Here is an 18,268-nt window from a genome sequence, read left to right as displayed (position 1 = left end):
CGCCCGCGCTCCACTGCCTTTTTTAAATTTTTTATTTTCTAGGCGAGGCAGCCCTTGGTCGACCTCACAGATTGCAAGGACCTCGTCAGCTGACAATCCTTCATTTTTTTATTTTTTACGCCTACGGCACCCGATCTTCCTAGGCGGTCTCCCATCCATGGACTGAGCAGGCCCGACCCTGCTGAGCTTCCGCGATCGGCCGGGACCGGGCGCGTTCAGGGCGGCGCGGCCGCAGACTCCGCTGCTTCTTCTTTCAGGTTTTTCTTCCTTCTGGAGAGGGTTGTGTTGTTCTTGGAAATCGCACATTTTACCTGTTTTCGAATGTGTGCACGCGAAGCGGGTCACACCGCGCTCGTGGGATGTTCGCCCCCTGCTCTCTGCTTGGGCCACCGTTCCCATCCCTGTTGGAGGCGTCGCTCCTTTTTAACCCGTCCGTCTTGCCCGAGGCTTTCTATTTCTATTTTGTAATCGTTTTAAAGGAAAAGCCTTTCGGTGCAGTCGAGTTACTCTTCTGTAGCTTTGCTTTCTGTTAACGTCATTTAAGCGGTTTTTACTTTTATCCGACTTGCTCTGGGTTTACTGTGTCTTGTGTGGACGGATGTACAACGTATGTGCATGTGAGTGTGTGTGTCAGCACGTGATGATCAAGGGGATAAAACGTGTGACTTTGGAAGAGATTCTGACGCATAGCGAGAGATACGTCCAGCGCGAACCGCACGGATGGTCCCTCGTGGGAAGCGTGTCTTCTCTCCGACGGGGCCCAGGCCTTCTCTTCGGCTGTGGTGTTTTGCAATCTCAGTGCCAAGTGGGGGTGATGTTTTTAATTCATCCCAGACCTGTATTTCTTGAACCTGATGAAGCCCACGTTCGCCGGTTCTAGAAGTTTTATGGTTTCATCTCTGACAACGGCTCTCTCTTTCTGTACCTACGGGACCCGCGCCCACGCTCTGTCTTTGAACCTTCCTTTCGTCGCCACGCGTCCTCGGTGCTGCATCCTGAGCGATTTCCCCTCAGCCGTCCAGTTTACTAACTCTCCCTCCAGCGACATCTCATCTGCTACCTCATCTGCTAAGATTTCACCGTCGATGACTACGTTTCTCACGCTTATAAGTTCGACTTGCTTTGTCTCAAGTCTGACTCATTTTTTCCGAGGTCTTCCTCTCTGCATTCAGCTCTTTCTCTTGTGCTTAATCATTTCAAACAGACCGATTTCAGTCTCTGCCTGATAGATCGACAGCTGAGGTTGCTGGAGGGCCTGATTTTTGTTCGCTGTCTGTCGTGGAGCCACGGTGGCTGTGGCTCTGAGCTCATCTCCAGCCAAATCTCCTGTGAGAAAGCCGCGGGCAGCCATGTCCAGCCAGTTCTGAACGTGCTTCTCTCAGAAACTCCAGAGAGATTTGCCTGGAATCACTTTCTATGGTGATATTTTGTCTTTTTTCTTCTTGAACTATGTCATCGGCACAATGTCAACCCTGAAACCTGTTTGGGGTCGGGCTTGAGACTATGAATTACCAGGGGAACCTTTCTGAGACCAAGAGAGGGAAGCCTCGGGGCTGTTTCTCTGGCTGGCAGGTTAACGCTTTTTCATTTTAACCTTCATGAGGGTCCCAGCTTCGTGCAGGGTCTTCGGTTCTAACTTGCTGCCTTGAATGAAGCCAAACCCTTATCTTCTATCTCCAGGGAGGCAGTAAAACTCAAGACTTTGGGTTAAGGCGACCGGCACGCTCCACTAGGACAGCGTGGCAGCATCAGCCCCTAGGCTCACCCTGGGTTTTGAGTCCCAGCTCCTTTTGGATCCCTAGAGAGTTCCCTTATTTTCTTGTGAGCTCGTCAATGCACTTAAAAGGATATTTGTTATACACTGGAAGGATCTTTTGATTATCTAAGCCTCCCACAATACCGAAAACAAAGATCTAGTGTCCCGTATGTTTGTGTACATAAAATAAGCCAGAAGTCAGAGTCAGGGTGAGGTGTGCTATGGGAAAAGAGCGAGCTGGGTGTGATTTTAAGAATTGTTCCATCTATGTCGTGTCTCACACTCACATGCACACATGTCTGTTACACATCTATACTTTCTTTCATGTGGAAAAAAATGAAACAAATGTGAAAAAATGCTATCAGCCATGGTTACATAGCATTGTGTTATCTTTCACACTTTTCTCTAGTTTCTTAATTTCTCGAAAGTCAAGAAAAAATAAAAGGAAGAAGAAAAAGGATTGGAAACATGTATTTGGTAACTGCAGAGCGCTCCTGACTCTGGAGCAAGTCGATACGCTGCAGCCGGCCCTGTGAGCCGCCCCGTGAAACCTCCCCAGGGCCCCCCGGGGGGATGCTTCGCGCCTTTACCTTCTCCTGGTACAGTTTATGGAGCCACTGAGCCGCTTCCTTTTCATCCAGCGGGATCTCTTCCAGAGGAAACCTCCTGTTTTATGAAGCAGATCAAAAGCAAAGCGAATCAATACATGACATCAAACGGAACATGGGAAAATCCTGTGCATCGGGGTTGCCCGCTGGCCTGCCATCGCTCCTCGATCTCACTCAATCCCCAAAAGCACATAAACATCGAAGGGACCCCTCCTGGAGCCAAGAGCACCGTGGCGTGGCCTGGGGCTCCACGGGGCTGCAGGGAGCCTCAGCGTTCCCGGGACAGTGGACACAATTCACAAGGGACACCTGTGAGCAGTGCAACGGGCAGGTCACGCCCCAGATCCACGGGGAAGCGTGACCGCCTATTCGCTCCGGCGGGAGTTTTGGTCTTAAGGTTCATTCTCCATAAATAATCACAACTCAGAGTGACTTTCAATAGGCAAAGAAGATGATACGCCTCGCAAATGAAATCTACTGCTTCGAGTATGAAAAGCAATAAAGATTTAGAACTTTAATCTCAATTAACAAACAGATGACTGGTTAGGACACTAACTTATTTATAAACCTAATCACCAGCTGGATTACCAGCCTGGGAGTGGAGGTGTCTACCTGGTAAGCTTAGCAGGACGAGAAGCGCAGCCCAGGGCAACTGTTGTACCTCCAGACCGCCAGCAGAGGGCGCCAAGCCCACGCGCTGGAACAACTGACCCGCGGGATGATGGATATCCCCGGGCAGTGGGGTGGGGGCTGGCTGCCCCGCTGCGAGGGCTCACAGTGGCAGGAGAGCCAGAATTCCATGCCAGATGTAAACTGCCCCGTTTTAAGGTAGCTCAAACTTTTTGCTCTAAAAATTGGGAACTTGGTTTGTGCAGGTTTATGCCTATTGACCTTGGCCACGTTTGAAAGGAAAACTGAGACTTTACAAGTACACCGCTCGCAGACAGCGAGGGGTGCTGGTGCCACGCCTCGTGCAGCCGGGTCCCAGACCGCACCAGTAAGCAGCCAGGTTCGGCGGGGGTTTGCTCACGGAGAGATGGCTCCCTAACTGTTCGGAGCCCACTCGCTGGCCTCCCTGATCTTACACGCACAGTGCGCACGCCACACACAGGTTGTGTGTGTGTCTGTCACATGCACTATGAAATACACAAAATAAGTTCTGAATGATGAGATAAAAATGCATGCACACATGAGCATCCATCTCCTGGGGCTGACCCAAGGCACTTGAAGGATGCTGGCCAGCATGACACAGGAGCGCCTCTGGCCACCATCGCCAGAGCCCCTAGCTTTGCCCACAGACCTTGGGCACTTTACCCGCAGGGGACGGGGACGAGGCAAAAATCCCCGGGCTGTGAGAGCCTCGGCTGGATGGATGAAGAGTATGTTTCACACTCACTGGAATATTGCTTTAACTCAAAACCCAAAAGGTAAGTGACACAAAACAGGTAGTTGAAGCTTTTAGAAGTTCTATTAACATAAGACTAGGTCGAATACAGCCGTGTTTTCTGCAACACAGGGAGCAGACGGGCGGAAGCTCTCGTCCTCAGCAGCTGGCGTGGCTTTCCGTACCTGGGCTGGCGGCAGCTCAGAGGCGCCTGCTGGGCCCAGCGCCAGAGTCGCCCGGAGGAGTTGAGCCAGCTGAGGTCAGCAGCGGCCCGGAGCCCGCCTTCTCCCCCAGGCGGTCTGCCGGTGCAGACCTAACTTGGGGTGCACCCTGAAGAGGGGACCGCAGAGTCCCCTTGGCCAGGACAGCTGTCCTCCCGCCTGCGGAAACCGTAGCCACTGTGCAAGTTTCAGCTCAGCCTCTTTCAAAAGCCTGTGTCAGTCCTTCCCAACCATCCAGAACATTCTGCCTTCCCCCCACAGCCACTCGTTCACGGTGGCCAGTGGTTGCCACGTCGGACCCTGTGTCCGCCCGTCCTGGGCGGTGGGACTGCGGCCACCTCTGGGTGGGGACAGCGGGCGGTGGGAGGGGCTGCGTGTCGGGCCCGAGCTCACCTCACACACATGTCCGCCTCGTACTTCTTCCCGTACAGGATCCCCAGCAAGGACGGGTTCTTGTTCCCCCGGAAGTTCAGCGTGACATCGTAGACGGCTGCAACTGAGGGGTGAGGGGTGAGGGGTGAGGGGTGAGGGGTGAGCCGGCCGCCCCCGCCCCCGCGTGGGCCACTGTTCCCTGTGATGCGCCTCCAGCTGGGCGCCTGGCCGAGTCACCTCTGGACCCGCTGGCGTGTGTGCATGTCGCACCGTCCGGCGTGGTCTGTGCGTCCTGTCTCTCCTCCGCCTGTCTCCCCCCGGCCTCCTTTAAATACACGTACGTGTGCTTTTCTCTTCATCAGGTTTTCAGTCACATGTTAAGTTGCGTTAGTTATTTATCAACTAGCATTCGGTGGCCTCGAAAGGAAGGAGAGCCTCGCCACACGCCAGCTGCTCTCTCGGGTCCCCTCCCTGCCCGCTACTTCACGTGTAATTCGCTGTGCTTGTCTCGCGCTGCACGGGGAGCCGAGCACGGGGGCGTCCCGGCTCGGCGGTGGCGGTGGCCCTCACCTGTCCCACGCAGGCACTGGACCGCGGTGGTGAAGCCCTTGGTCCGAGGCAGCAGGTGGTACTTGAGGACCGGCAGCCCCTTGGAGACGGCCACCTCCATGCTGACGCGGTGCTTCTGCTCTGTGAAGCGTGTGCCCTCACAGTACAGGAGAAACTGGGACGAAGCACAGGGACACGGCTCGTTCCGGGCGGGAGCGCGGGCCCTGAGGGGCTCGGCCGTCTCCCACCGCGTGCGGCCTCGACCGCCACCAAACATTTGCTGCCCGATCGGCGGAAAGGACAGCGCCGCCCCAGTGGCGAGCGCGTGGCCCGTCCCGGCCCGGTGTTCCATTTTCGGGCTGCGATCCGCACCAACGCCCTCACCCCACACTGCTGCTCAAAGACTGCGAGAGAGAACGTTCCAGAAAGGAGGAAACACGAAGGCCCCCGGGCAGCAGCCTCTGGTCAGCGAGTGGATAATACGTGACAGGTGGGACACTAAACAAGGAGCCAGGTCTCAAAGGACTGTCACACGCGAGAAAGAAGGAGCAGAGACAAACAGGAGATTCAAACCCATGACACTAATAATTTTGACAGCTGTCCATCAAATCACCCCAGGGCCCTGAGCCCGCCCCCGCCCCGCAGGCCCCGCTGGCGTTACAGGCTGTGTCAAGTACCCTGGGACTCTGCTGTGCGCTAAAGGACAGTGTGGTCCAGGCCTGCAGGTTGCCCTTCCGAGGCGGTGGCTCTCTCCGGGCACCAGCAGGACGCCCACACCCACCACCTCAGGGGCCCCCACTGCCGAGCAGAGGCTCCCTGCCCCCGGCCCCCTCCCCACTGTGGCTCCGACGGCGAGGCCGCTGCTGGCCACCCTGTCGGGATGCAGGGGACGCTCGTGGCCCCGCAGCGTGCGGCCGTGTGCCGGGGGCACCGCGGGACTCACCCACATGTACTCGGGGTAGTCGGCCAGGCGCTGCAGCCCCTGCACCACCGTGTCGCGGTCCTCCTCCCACCGGCGCCTGCAGAACACGATCTCCAGGAAGTACCACGTCCAGCCGATGACCGGCACGCACAGCAGCTCCCTCTTGGCCAGCACCTTGGAGCTCTGGGGGGAGGGGCAGGCACTGCTCCAGGCGCCCACAGCCACCTGGGGGCTGGCGTGCAGCTCGGGGCTTCGCTGTCAACAGGGACTCCCTGACACTGAGTGTGGCACCGCCAGGGTCAGCCTGGCTGTGAGAACGCAGGTGGCCGGCCTCCAGAGCACACCTGGGCGCAGGCCTGGCGGGCGGGAGGTGCCCAGGGCTGGCTACCAGGCCCTGGCCTTCCCAAGGGCAGGATGCCATCCAGCCGTGGTCGCTGCAGGGGTGCTCCGGGGGCTCGGATGCCAACATCTCATCTCCACCGGGGCACCCAGCCCCCCGGGGCACTCCGCGGACTCAGGGCCCGTGAGGGCTGTGAGCAGGGAGGCAGGGCAGTGGCTTGGACAGTGGGGGACGCCACGCCTTCCCACTCCCAGCTGGGGGGGGAAGGGGGCTCACACCCACCCTGGGGAGCCGTGCCAGCACCCTCCCAGGACCCCGCGTCACTCACCCCCAGCACGCCAAACCGCTCACACATGGTCCAGCCGCACAGGAAGTCGATCTCGAAGTTGTGATTGAGGATGATGACCGCGTGCTCCTTCCCCAGGCAGCGCACCGTGGCCTGGTCGGTGAACAGCGTGCACTCCGTGCGGGACCACCACTCCAGGAGCATGACCAGCTCTGCGGACACACAGCGGGCTGGGGGCGTGGCGGAGCAGGCAGCCAGGCCCCCCGACACAGTGCGGCGTCCAACGGCACAGGACGTCCGTCCACACCGGGCTTTTCCAGAAGCGAGTTTGGGCGCGCGTTTTAGTGTCCCTGACTCACGATTACCGCTCCAAGAAAAAGCGAAACTCTCAGGAAGACGAGACAAGCAGAGGCCGCGGAGGACCCCGGCGTTCGGACCGACGCCTCTGTCGCCTGTGCGGCCGTGACCCTCGCACGAGCCGCGCTCTGGCGGGACGCCTCGCAGTCCAGCCACGGACTGGGGCAGGGCACACGGCCAGCCCGGGGCCCCCGTGGCCAGCCGATGTCACGCCTACCTCGGCCAGGCGTCCTGAGCCGAGCGACCTCACAGAGCAGGCCGCACAGTGCCCAGGGCCGACACGGCTCAGCCCTGCCGTGTGTGCCGGGCCCAGGCCGCTTGGGGAAGCAGGGCCCGTGCTGAGAGCGCTGAGCCTCGGTCTCCTGTTTGCAGGGAGGGGACGGCAGCGGCTTCCGCACGGGCTACTGGGAGGACCGGGTGGGGCACGGCAGGTGACAATGCCAGCCGAGCACATGGGGTCTCCACCTCCTCTCTCTGCAAGGTGAGAACCGGACGGACGGGCTCTCTCTCGGACAGCGGCTGAACACGCATGTCCTTTCTCCCTGACGGACGGTCAGAGGAGAAGCCATAAAGGGGTCAGCTTCCAGGACAGGCTGACCACAGCCCCGTCAAGGGACCAGAGAGGGCCCTGAGCGGACGCATGGGGGCCGAGAGTGGCTGTGCATCCGAGGCAAACAGCTCGCATGCGGAGCCCGGCGGCCCGGCGGCACCCGCCCAGCACCCGCATGCTCCAGGGACGGAAGACGGACGGGTCCCAGCAGACGCTCTCCCACGCTCCCTCGCAGGCAGCCAGCCAGCACGTGAACGATGCTCGGTGTCGTCCGCCGTCAGGACAACGCAAACCAGACCCCCCCGCCGCACCCCCCTGCCCCCCGCCGCCGGGACGCTCCCATCAGTGACGACGCAGGCGGCGGCAGACGGGACGCCTGGAACGCTGCTCACGGCCGGTGGGGACGCCGCACGGCGCAGCGCTTCAGAAAACCATTCCGAACGCGGAGCTCCCAGGGCACCCAGCAGGGCCACCGCCAGACGCACGCCCAAGGGAGACAGAAGCGGCGTCCGCCCGGACACGTGTGCACGCCTGCTCACGCGGAATTCACAGCGGCAACCAGCCAGACACTCATCAGCTAATGAATGGGTGACGCGTGTTCCCGCCTGGTAACGGCGTGTGCCCGCATAGTGATGGTGTGTGCCCACGCGGTGACACGTATGTCCATTGTTGACGGCATGTGCCCACTTGGTGACAGCACGTGCCCGCCTGGTGACGGTGTGTGCCCGCACAGTGACGCGTGTGCCCATTGTTGATGGCGTGTGCCTGCTTGGTGGCGGCGTGTGCCCGCCTGCTGACCAGTGTGCCTGCATGGTGACACGTGTCCCCATTGTTGAAAAGATGTGCCAGATGTGCCTGTGTAGTGATGGCGTGTGCCCACGCAGTGACTCATGTGTCCATTGTTGATAGTGTGTACCCGCCTGGTGATGCGTGTGCCCGCATGGTGACGCGTGTGCCCATGCTGTGCAATGTCATTCGGCCCTAACAGGGCGTAGCCCCAACACTCGCCACAGCGTGAGGGGACCTTGGAAACACCCCACAAGTGAGAGCCGCCAGTCCCAAGGGCCCGTGTCCTGGCAGGTTCCATCAACATGACGGGGGCAGGCGAGGCGAAGCCACAGACAGACAGGAGGCAGACTGCCTGCCAGGGGCTGGGGGCCGGGAATGGGGGTGCCTGCTAAACGCCACAGGCTTTCTTGGGGGGCTGACAGTGTTCCAGAATTAGGCTGTGGTGACGGCTGCACCTGTATGAACACACGGATTTTAAAGACTCGCGGTGGAGGGGACCCGCAGGGTTCCGCCCGTGCCTCTGGCCGGCGGTCAGGAACCGGTCTGTGGGCCGACTTCGGTTGCACGTGGAGTCGCGGTGGGGGCCACGCACCTCACCCCCTCGCTGTCCCAGGCCACCTGCAGGCCCCGGCCGTCCGTGGGCTCTGGAGCGTGGCCACAGCTCGGCGGCCCCCTGCCAATGCGCTTCTCTGCTGCTCCAGGCTGGATCGCTCTAGGTCCTCACATGACTGGAGCCACGCAGGACTGTCCCTCTGTGGCCAGCCTGTTTCACTTGGCATAACGTCCCCCGGGCTCTCCCAGGGGCTGCATGCGACAGGACTTGCTTCCGGCTTGAGGCTGAGTAGTGTCCACCACATGGGCACCGCGCTCTGTTCGCCCACTTGGCCACCGGAGGTCGTGCCCGCTGAGTCGCATCCGGGCGGCTGCACAGCGCTGTCGGCGGGAGGGACGCGCTCCCGGATGACCATGACACGGATGGACGCTCGGGCCGGCCCTGCGTTGGACCGAGCTGACACACGCAGACCCCCGGGGGAGGGAGCAGCGCCGCAGTCCGTGGGTTTTCTGAAAGGCATTTTCCATCACCGTCTCTGCACTCGGGTTCGATGGCGCACGGCTCACTGGTGTTGGCACCGACACCCATGTGCACATGGCCTGGTTTCCGCGACACCTCCCGGAGGTCACCTGCAGGTCACGTGCCGGAAACCACGACAGGCTCAGGACGGCTGCCTGCTGCGCCAAGCGAACCTCCGCCAAGGCCAGCGGGCCCGTGGTGCGCGTCACTCACGGGTGGGAAGGACGCGGGAGACAGCTGCACCTCTCCCAGGTGGACACGGGGCTGCTGCCATCAGGCCACCCACTCGGTCCCGCGGTGGACCCTAAGTAGGGAGCACGCACACTGCTGCCACATTTGAGGCCGCCTGCAGCCGGGGCACAGGGCCGCTGCCTTCACAGAGGGGAGTGTCGTCTGTGGCTGGAAACCCCGCACCCCACACGGGGACATGCGGCTGCTGTCCCCACGGCTCCTTCACCTGGGCTGGGACTGTCACCTTCTGATCGAACCTGAGCGGTCTGGCCCAGGTGGGGGCCTGTGAGGGGGAATGAGCTGCAGACAGACAGACGGACAGACACAGGCCACGCCCCACAGACGTTCTCAGGACTGGACATGGTTGTCTCGGAGGGTCGCCTGGGGGGAGGGCGCTGCTGCGGGCACCGCGCGGTGGCCCACACGGCTGGCCGCAGGACGCACGGGTCTGCCCACACGCAGACTGTCACCTGCAGCCGTGGGCTGCCGTCTGCAATGCGCGCTCCGGCAGTTCGGGGAGTGCTCTGAACGGGGCGCTTTGCTGGGTGGCTCCGGGGCCAGCAGTAACTGCTGCTGGCAACTCCCTCCGTCAGGCAGACGCCCTCACACAGGACGAGCAGACCATTCCCTGCGCACTTCACTGATTAGGAAAGAGATCCAAAATGTGCCCACCGACTGCCCTCACTCATGGAGCCTCACTGTGCACACGCTCTGGGCCTCGACTTGACCCTTACGTCACAGCCGGAGGCAGGCGCCTGCATCTGCGTGTTCCAGGTGAGGGGGGGCCGAAGCCTGGGCCACGGTCACTGGAGTGCCAAGCCCGAGCCAGGCCCCCTGGTCCCACGCCTGTGCCGTTAGCTGCGAGAGTCGCGGTGGAGATGGGCTTGGCGGGCAGCGAGGGGGCGCCGCGGGCCACAGTCCAAGAGCAGGGATGAGTGCAGTGGCCGGGGGTCGCTGAAACCACAGGGTCCCAGCTCTCGCCGGCCGCCCACGGAATTCGGGACGGGCTCCCACGCAGATGTTTAAGAAGCGAATGTAAGTGGAGGGCGTCCCCAGACTCAACGGGGCGCCAGGGCGGGGTGGGGCTCCCACGAGGGGTTCAGCAGGCGGGCGCCCTTCGTGGGTACCCGTGTCCCTTCCCAATTCTGGGGGGCGGTGGGGGCTGTGCATTAGTCTTCTCAGCTCCCACATCTTTCTTCTACTTATTTACTTTTCTTATTTTTCTTATTTTTATGCTTTCTTTCTTGCATTTTTAGAAAAATGAACCTGCCTTTGCTTTTCTAATGCATCTTTTTCTAACCGCTTGAGGTCGTGTGTGCGTCCTCTGCTCCCCCCTACACTTAGCCAACCACGTCCACGCTCTCCCCAACGAACCCGAGAAGGACACGGTCTGGCCTGGGGGCGCCCGCCCCTGCCACGCGGCTGCCCAGGGCTGCCGTCCTGTCTGCTTCGGCCTCGCGAACCGGCCGCCCCCATTTCATGTGACTTTGTTAACTGGACCGTTTCTCTCGTGCTCACCTGGGAGGTCGCCTTGCTGGATACAGAGTTCCGGGCTGAGGGTCACTTTCCCCGCGAGGCGGGAGGGACGCCCCGCTCCGGCTCCGGCTGCGCCGAGGCGCCGGCACCCGCCTGTCATTCTCCGCGGGCCCCCCAGGCTGCTCTCTGGGTACTTTTGTCTCTGACGGTTGGTGATTTCACGGCGACGGGCCTGAGTGTGGATTCCTGTTGACCCACCTTGCGTGGCGTACATTTCCCGGGGCCCCAGAGCCGTGGTTTCCATCAGCTCAGGAGGTTCTCGGCCGCGGCGCTTCGACTTAGCCTCTCCTCCGAGGCAGGAGTGCGGGGCCGGTCCGCGCCCCCCACGCCCCCCGGCGGCTTTTCACCCCCATTTCGTGTTTCTCTAAGTCTCGCACACGCCGCGTGATTTCTTCGCATTCGCGTCTCGCTCACCTGTCCCCTCGCTGGCTGTCTAATCTGATGTAAAATTCACTAAGTTTTACTTTAAAAGAAATTCTACAATTACAATTTCTGTTTATGGAAATTCTCTCTGGTTCTTTTTCAAGTCTGGTCGTCTGGTCATCTCGTGTCTAAATCTATCGTTGCGTATTTCTCGTTCTCTGACTGTGAGTTCGTATTTCATTTGTCTTAATCCGTGGGATTCTTTGGGCCCATATCAGAGGTACTGTCGCCAGAGCGTATTTGTCTGTCTGTGCCAACCCCCTGGGTGCTGTGACCTGCTCCACGCCAGCGGCCTCCGAGGATTCTGCGTTTAGGTCCAGTCGCCTCTCTTACTGCCGGCACCGGGGCGGGAAGGGCTTTGCACGCCCTTTCGGCCCCCCTTTGCCAAAGGGGCAGGGCCGGGGCTGGGAGGGTCCCTTTCCTCTCGGCAAACCCAGCAGTGCACCTGAGGCTGGCTTTCTCCGGGGGCCACCTGTTTGCAGGGTTTCGACTTCAGGATGCTGCTGGGAGTGGGGTCTGCACCTTAGGGCTTGTTAACTAGCGTGTGCCCTTCGGTCTGCATCCCTCTTACCCAGTTAGACTCACAAATCACTCGCTTGCGCGTTATGTTACAGGATACCTAATTCTCACTCCCCTCCCATGCGAAAAGCAGCCTTTTATTTAGGGAAGAAAAAAAACCCCTGGGAACTGAAGCTGTTACATGTTTAAGGCGAAGGGCTGGCTCTCCGGTCTCTGCAGAGGCAGCATGAGCGCGCATGCGCACTGGCATACGTGTCATGTCATATCGTGTTATGTTCTACGTGATGTAACGTGATATAATGTGATGACATACGCTATAGTGGGATGTAATGTAATTAGTATAATTAACGTGACATAATACGATACACGGTATAACATAACAGAACACGCCGACACCAGCCGAGCCCTCGGCACGGCTCTCACCTGCTGCTCACCTGGGAAGGGTGACAGGGAGCCATTTCCTGTGTGACATAAAATGTATTTATTTTTTCTCTATTGCAAAAGAAACTTGTCCTTGTGCCGAGAAGTGTGGGCAGCACCACGGGCTGTCCCTCCGCACGCTGGACAGCCACGTTCGCCCCTCGGCATTGTCTGTGCACGCCGGCCACACGCGCGTGCGGACACGGCACACGCTCTCTGCCTTTGGAAACGAGCCAATGGTGCCACACCAGGCACTCGCTGACGCCGTCCACTCTCCCTCGGGTGTCTTTGGGGATGGGTCCCGTCAGTGAGGAGAGGCCCCCTCGCTTTCCCAGCAGCTGCGTGGGGGCCCCTCGCACAGACACGTGTGACAGTCGGTGCGTGTGACGCTGACGGGGGAAACATCTGGGCACGTCTGTGCGTCAGCGCACGTCTCGCTAGGTTACGCGCTCATTTTGTGGAATAATTGGGGCAAAAAATACAACCGTTCAGGTTGCCGCCAGCCACTGGCAAAGCGCCCTCCGGAGAGGTGCCTGGTCCCCAGCCACGGCGTGAGCGCGCACCTCTGCGAACAGCGGCGTCACCGTCCCCGTTTGCTCTGCCTGGCAGGTGAGGGCGGCTTTCATTCACAGATCCACACAGACACAGCGCATATGGTGACAGACACATGCACGAGTCCTTGTCCATCAGAGACAGATGCCGAACTATTGACGAGTGAAGTGACAGGCCGCCCGAGGGTGCTTCGCGACACTCTGGTGTGGGGCAGCGGGGGTACGGGGAAAGGGACCGACTGGCCCTGTACTGGCAGCCGTTCGGGCTGGTCATGGAGGACCCAGTTTGCGGCTGCTGCCCAAACCCCAGCCCCACGCTAAACCACCAGACACCGCCGTCTCTGCGGGGCCAGCGCCCGCTGTGGGGACGGCACACGGCTCCCCCAGGTGGAGTGTCTTGGGTCGAGCACCTTCTCGCGGGCCCCGTGCGGGGTGAGCCATGGGCCAACCCGACCACCCCCCCCGCGCCCCCCCCCACCGCCCCCCGTCACCATGCACAGCCCCAGCCTGCGGGGCGCGGGCGGTACTCACGGCTCCAGAGGGAGTAGGCCAGGCGGCAGTTGAGCCGGCGGTAAAGCTGCTTGTTCACGGGCCAGAGGACGAGCGTGCATAGCTGGATGAAGTTGATGATCAGCCCGCTCACCACGAAGACGAAGCCGATGAGGAGGTGCACGACAAACTGGGTCTTCAGGAAGGCGAGCAGGCCCATGGTCGCTACTCAGTAGCGAGTGCAAGGTCCTTCACTGAGAACAGCCGTCCTGAGGGCAGGGACAGCGGTCAGGAGCTGCGCCAAGGCCCAGGGGCCAGGGGACAGCGGTCAGGAGCTGCGCCAAGCCCCAGGGGCCAGGGGACAGCGGTCAGGAGCTGTGCCAAGGCCCAAGGGTCAGGGGACAGCGGTCAGGAGCTGTGCCAAGGCCCAGGGGCCAGGGCTGTGGGCAGAAGAGAAACACATGGTTCTCACACCAGGGCCCAGAGCCGCAGTGCCCGAGGGCACGGAGCTCACTCACACACAGGCAGGAGTCTTCCTCCCACAGGTGACGTACAGGTGGCCTGACACACACATCATTCACAGGTGTGACATGCACAGTCACACCAGACACACGTACACACCACACCATGTACACATTTATGCATATAAGGAAAGAAAGAAAGGATTAGAAGAAATGCGCCCAAATGTTAAGTGATTATTTCTAAAGGCTTTAGTGTGATTATAAATGTTTTAGTGTCTTATTCAAAAGATTAAAGCTGCACATGAAATCTCTTAAGCTAAAAAGCTTTTGTTTTGGTTTCTAACACAAAAGCACAACTTCCCCAAGAACCAGTATTTCTGCCCTTTGCTTCTAAACACATTTCTCAGTCCCAAAGCAAGAAGCGAAGGCCAGAGCTGGGCTTCGAGGCTGAACCCGCTCTGGGAGCTGCCGGGCAGGACAGCCCCCCTCGCGAGGGAACACGGAAACCGAATTCAACCCCTGGCAAGCTCAGAACTGGCACGAGACATCGCGGAGGCCACCAGCCATGCCCTGCGACCCAGTTCTTTGGGGTGGGGCTGGGGCTGGCCCTGGAGACAGCTGCACAGGACGCTCGGCCTCGCAGCCCGGCGCCTGGCGGACGAGCCGACCATACCACACACACTGTGGCGTGGCTTCTGAGGGCCCCTCGCGTGGCTGGCTCTGGGGGAGGTCAGCACCGTGGGAGGACGCTCAAGCAGGACACCCTCGTGCCGGCGAGCCCCCGGGGGCACGGAGCCTGCGGGAGCCCACAGCCCAGCGACACGGACCCAGCAGCTGCTCATGCCCGACGTGGTGACCCCGGGGAGGCGGGGGTGACGACGGTGCAGTGCTGTCTGAGCCCCTGTGGGGGGCCCTTTGTCACACAGCGTGAGGAAACGGGTCCGTCACTCTAATGAGCTGGTGCTACTAACAGGGCACTCTGAACGTGACGGGACAGAGGGGACACTTCTCTGTGCAGGGCTCCGTCCTGCGCACCAGCCGCTGGTCTCGCCCACACCCTGAGTGGACACCACTCTGCCCTAGTTGCTGGGGAAGCTCACGGAAGCCCAGCGAGGGTGAGTGGAGTGTTCGGGCCACATGGTGAGCGGCAACAGGGCCGGTGGTGACACCCGAGTCCTCCCGGCCTCCGAGGGGCCTGCCGTGGCCTGGGCCGCTCCGTAAAGCAGAGTCTCCAAGACGCCGGCCAGGCCCGAGGCCAGCTTCCTTCTGACTCCAGGGATAATGGCTTTGACCAGACCCAATGCCATCGCCACCACCTGACTCCTGGCCTGGCAGCCGGCAGGCTCTCTGCACCCCAAAGCCTCACCTACCACCCCAGGTCAGGCACATGGCTTCAACACACGGGCCAGAATAAACGGGGTCCCCAGAAGCCAGCTCCAAGGCTGGCACATCGGCTGTGCTGCTTTTCGAAGCTGACCCCAGGTTCCACGCAGACCTCCATCACTGGGCACGAGGTACGAGAACCTGCCTTGAAGCCAGCTGCATTGAACTGTAATTCACACACGGTTCAGACGCCCTCGCTGAGTGTGCACTGTGACACCTGAAGCCACTGCTGCAGTCAGGACAAGGAACTTCCATCGGCCCCACCTGGCCGCCCGGACCCCCGATCCCGGCCCCCGGCACCACCTCTCAGCTTCCGGACACCAGATCAGCCTCCTTTCTCAGAGCCTGACAGCCCAGCCCCGCACGCCTGCCTGCTGGGCCCAGCCTCTGCACCGCTACCTTGCCCATGGGGAGCTCCCCGTGCAACCCTGCGGTGGGCCCCGGGCTCTCCCTCAGAAACCCACTGAGCTGCCATCCCGGCCCTGGTCTGTCCCCTGAATCTGGAAAGTCACCACAGAAGCCACCGCGGCCTGAGCGCGCCCGTCCAGTAGCCCCCATGGCCGGAGCCCCCGGGGCCACGTGGGAGCCCTGACGAGGGCTGCTGGCTGTGGCGTGGGGCTGGCCTGGGCCTGGAGCCCTGCAATGACCGCCGGCGCCTGGGCGACTCACTGCCTGTCCGCCCGCCAGTCCGCCCAGAAGCAAGTGAGGCCCAGGCTTGGTCACGGCTCCCACGTGTGGCGTCGGCCGCCCTTGGCCATGCGTCTCTGCTGGGTCACATGCTCCCGTGTCACCCCTCGGAGCCACAGTGACCGACGTGTGCTGAGTGGCAACGTGCAGGCAGAGGAGGAGTGACGTGCCTGAGACGCACTGCCCGCCGTCCGCCACCCGCTGGGCTCCCGTCACAGAGGCCGCACGCTCCCCTGCCGGGGACCACCCCGCAGTGTGGTCCGTGCGGCAGACGTGGGCCGCCCCGATAAGGAAGGTCAGCGGCTGCAGTTCAGGGGTCCAACCCGCCAGCCCACCCCCCATGCGCACCCAGTGCCAGCCCCGTGCTCGGACGTCACCGCCTCTCAGCCCAACACCAGGCTGTGACGGCAGGCCACACGTGCCAACTTCTCAGGCCTCAGACTCCAGCGGGCCCGCCTGCCTCCCCCTGCACGGGGCGGTGACGGGAAGACACTCTGCTCCCCACTCGGCTCCCCACTCGGCCCACGTCCTCACCAGCCTCTCCCCAAGGCCCCAGGGCCATCAGAGCGGGAGAGCAGGAAGGCCTTGACTCAGCAGCCCCCAAGAGCGCTGGCCCACGTACCCCTTACTACAATTTCAAAGGAAAGACACAAATGACCGCTCAAAACGGCAGCAACGCAGACACGGCCGTTCCTGAGGCCGGAGTGCGTGCGTTTTAGGGAACATGCAACGCATTCTAGTATAAAAGGGTGGACCCCACGCATAAATTACAGAGCCTGACGGAGCAAACGCCCAAGGCTCCTCCCCCGCTCCCCACCGCCCCAAGGTAACTGTTGTTCCTTAAAGCTTGATTACGCCCCAGGCGAGAGCCTGTCATGCCTTACTTTTCAAACTTCACTCCTCTGCGATTTTCTGTTTTTGCTCGATCTTATTTCTAAAGTCCCTCCACGTGCCACGGGTCGCCACGGCTCATGTTTGCTGCGGGGGGGGCCGGTGGGAGACTGTCCCACAGGGCGCCAGGGTCGCCCAGGAACAGCTGCTCCTAGTCTCTGCCACGATCGCGAGCTGCCAGGGCTTCTGCACGCGGTCGGGACGGTCCCTGGACTCGAGCCCATCCGAACTCTCCTAGACCAGCTAAGCCGCCTCCAACGGGGAGCCGCCAGCGGCAGACGACACTCTCGGCTGAACTTAATTTTGGTCCAATCTAGCATAAGGTGGCAGCACACAGGGATGCTAATTTGTATTTTCCTGGTGATTGTGACGTCAAAACTCCAGCACCGCAGGCTCCATGGCCCTAAAGCTCCGCATGTCTTAGACAGGAAACTGAGGACAGCGGGTCGAGAGGCCGTGGGGCCTGCGGCTCAGGACAGGGAGGCCACAGCGAGGCCTGGGCCACGAGCTGCTCCTGACTCCTGCGTCTGGTACATGAAGACGAGGGGCCCCTTGAGAAAAGGCCTAGACCCCAGTTCTCCGCCTGCCTCAAGGGCCGCCAGGGCCGAAAGGTGGGCCGGCGCCCACGCCATTCACGTGCTCAGATGCCTCGTGCAGGGGGCGAGGACACCTGAGTCGGCTTCTCAGTCGCTGCGGCAGGTAACAGGTTCCAGGAGCCTGGCGTCTGCACAGCCCGGCCCTGGGGGGGCGGGGTACGGCTGCCTCCTGGGTTTCGTGGCCCCGCTACAAGCCACCAGGACCCCATTTTCTCAAGACAGCAGACAAGCTGCACACTCCTCCTCCGCAAGGGGACATACAGGGTGCTGTCACCGCCTCTGGGACAACAGGGACAGGCTGCTGGCCAATCAGAGACAGGGAGTGAGCCAGGTGACTCAGTGAGGCTGTGCTAAAAATAGTTCTACGGTGGTAAGTCTCCCAGGGGACTCCCGTGCCAGCCACCACACAGAGACAGGGCTTGGGTGAGCCAGGCAGAGTCCCAGTGGGGCGGGAAGGACTGGGGACTCGAACCAAAGCCCCCTCCTAGCTGAGCGGCCTGAGAAATGCTAACCCCGGGGGTTCTGATGCTTGGTCCCTCCAGGTGCTTCTGCTGCTCATTCTAAGCCTGTGGCTCCTGTCACCTGCTGGTCCTGCTCTGGACCCAGAGGCGACGGGAGAGCTGGAGCTGGGAGCCCCGTGGCCCAGCTCAGCACCATCACGTAGGGGCCTGGCCTGCCTGCTGGGCTCTGCTCTCAGACCCGACTCCGGCACCTCGTTACAGGAACTGTGTCCCCCAGAAAGATATGTTAGGGTCTTAACCCCAGCACCTCAGGATGTAGCTGCATGTGAAAATACGGCCTTTACAAACGTAATCAAGTTAACTTAGGCCGTTAGGGTGGCCCTTATCCCATATGATGGGTGTCCTCATAAGAAG

General features: G+C 61.0%; 1 protein-coding gene across 3 annotated transcripts in view; it reads right to left on the bottom strand.

Annotated features, from left to right (window-relative positions):
• The window catches only part of AGPAT3 (1-acylglycerol-3-phosphate O-acyltransferase 3), an 82,004-nt gene that overhangs the window by 4,691 nt on the left and 59,045 nt on the right, over positions 1 to 18,268 (bottom strand). For all 3 annotated transcript variants that reach the window (XM_039857930.1, XM_039857929.1, XM_039857931.1), the window contains 6 exons: positions 13,418 to 13,644; positions 6,481 to 6,650; positions 5,834 to 5,995; positions 4,912 to 5,065; positions 4,363 to 4,465; positions 2,347 to 2,422 (listed from right to left, as the gene is read on the bottom strand). In XM_039857930.1, the coding sequence (XP_039713864.1) occupies positions 2,347 to 2,422; positions 4,363 to 4,465; positions 4,912 to 5,065; positions 5,834 to 5,995; positions 6,481 to 6,650; positions 13,418 to 13,595 (843 nt within the window). In that variant the 5' untranslated portion in view covers positions 13,596 to 13,644. The remainder of the gene's footprint in view (positions 1 to 2,346; positions 2,423 to 4,362; positions 4,466 to 4,911; positions 5,066 to 5,833; positions 5,996 to 6,480; positions 6,651 to 13,417; positions 13,645 to 18,268) is intronic.

Source organism: Pteropus medius, unplaced genomic scaffold (genome assembly GCF_902729225.1).
Source record: "Pteropus medius unplaced genomic scaffold, Ma_sr-lr_union100, whole genome shotgun sequence".
NCBI lineage: Eukaryota > Metazoa > Chordata > Mammalia > Chiroptera > Pteropodidae > Pteropus > Pteropus medius.
The sequence above is the reverse complement of the archived record's forward strand: the minus strand, read 5'-3'. Positions and strand labels throughout refer to the sequence as shown.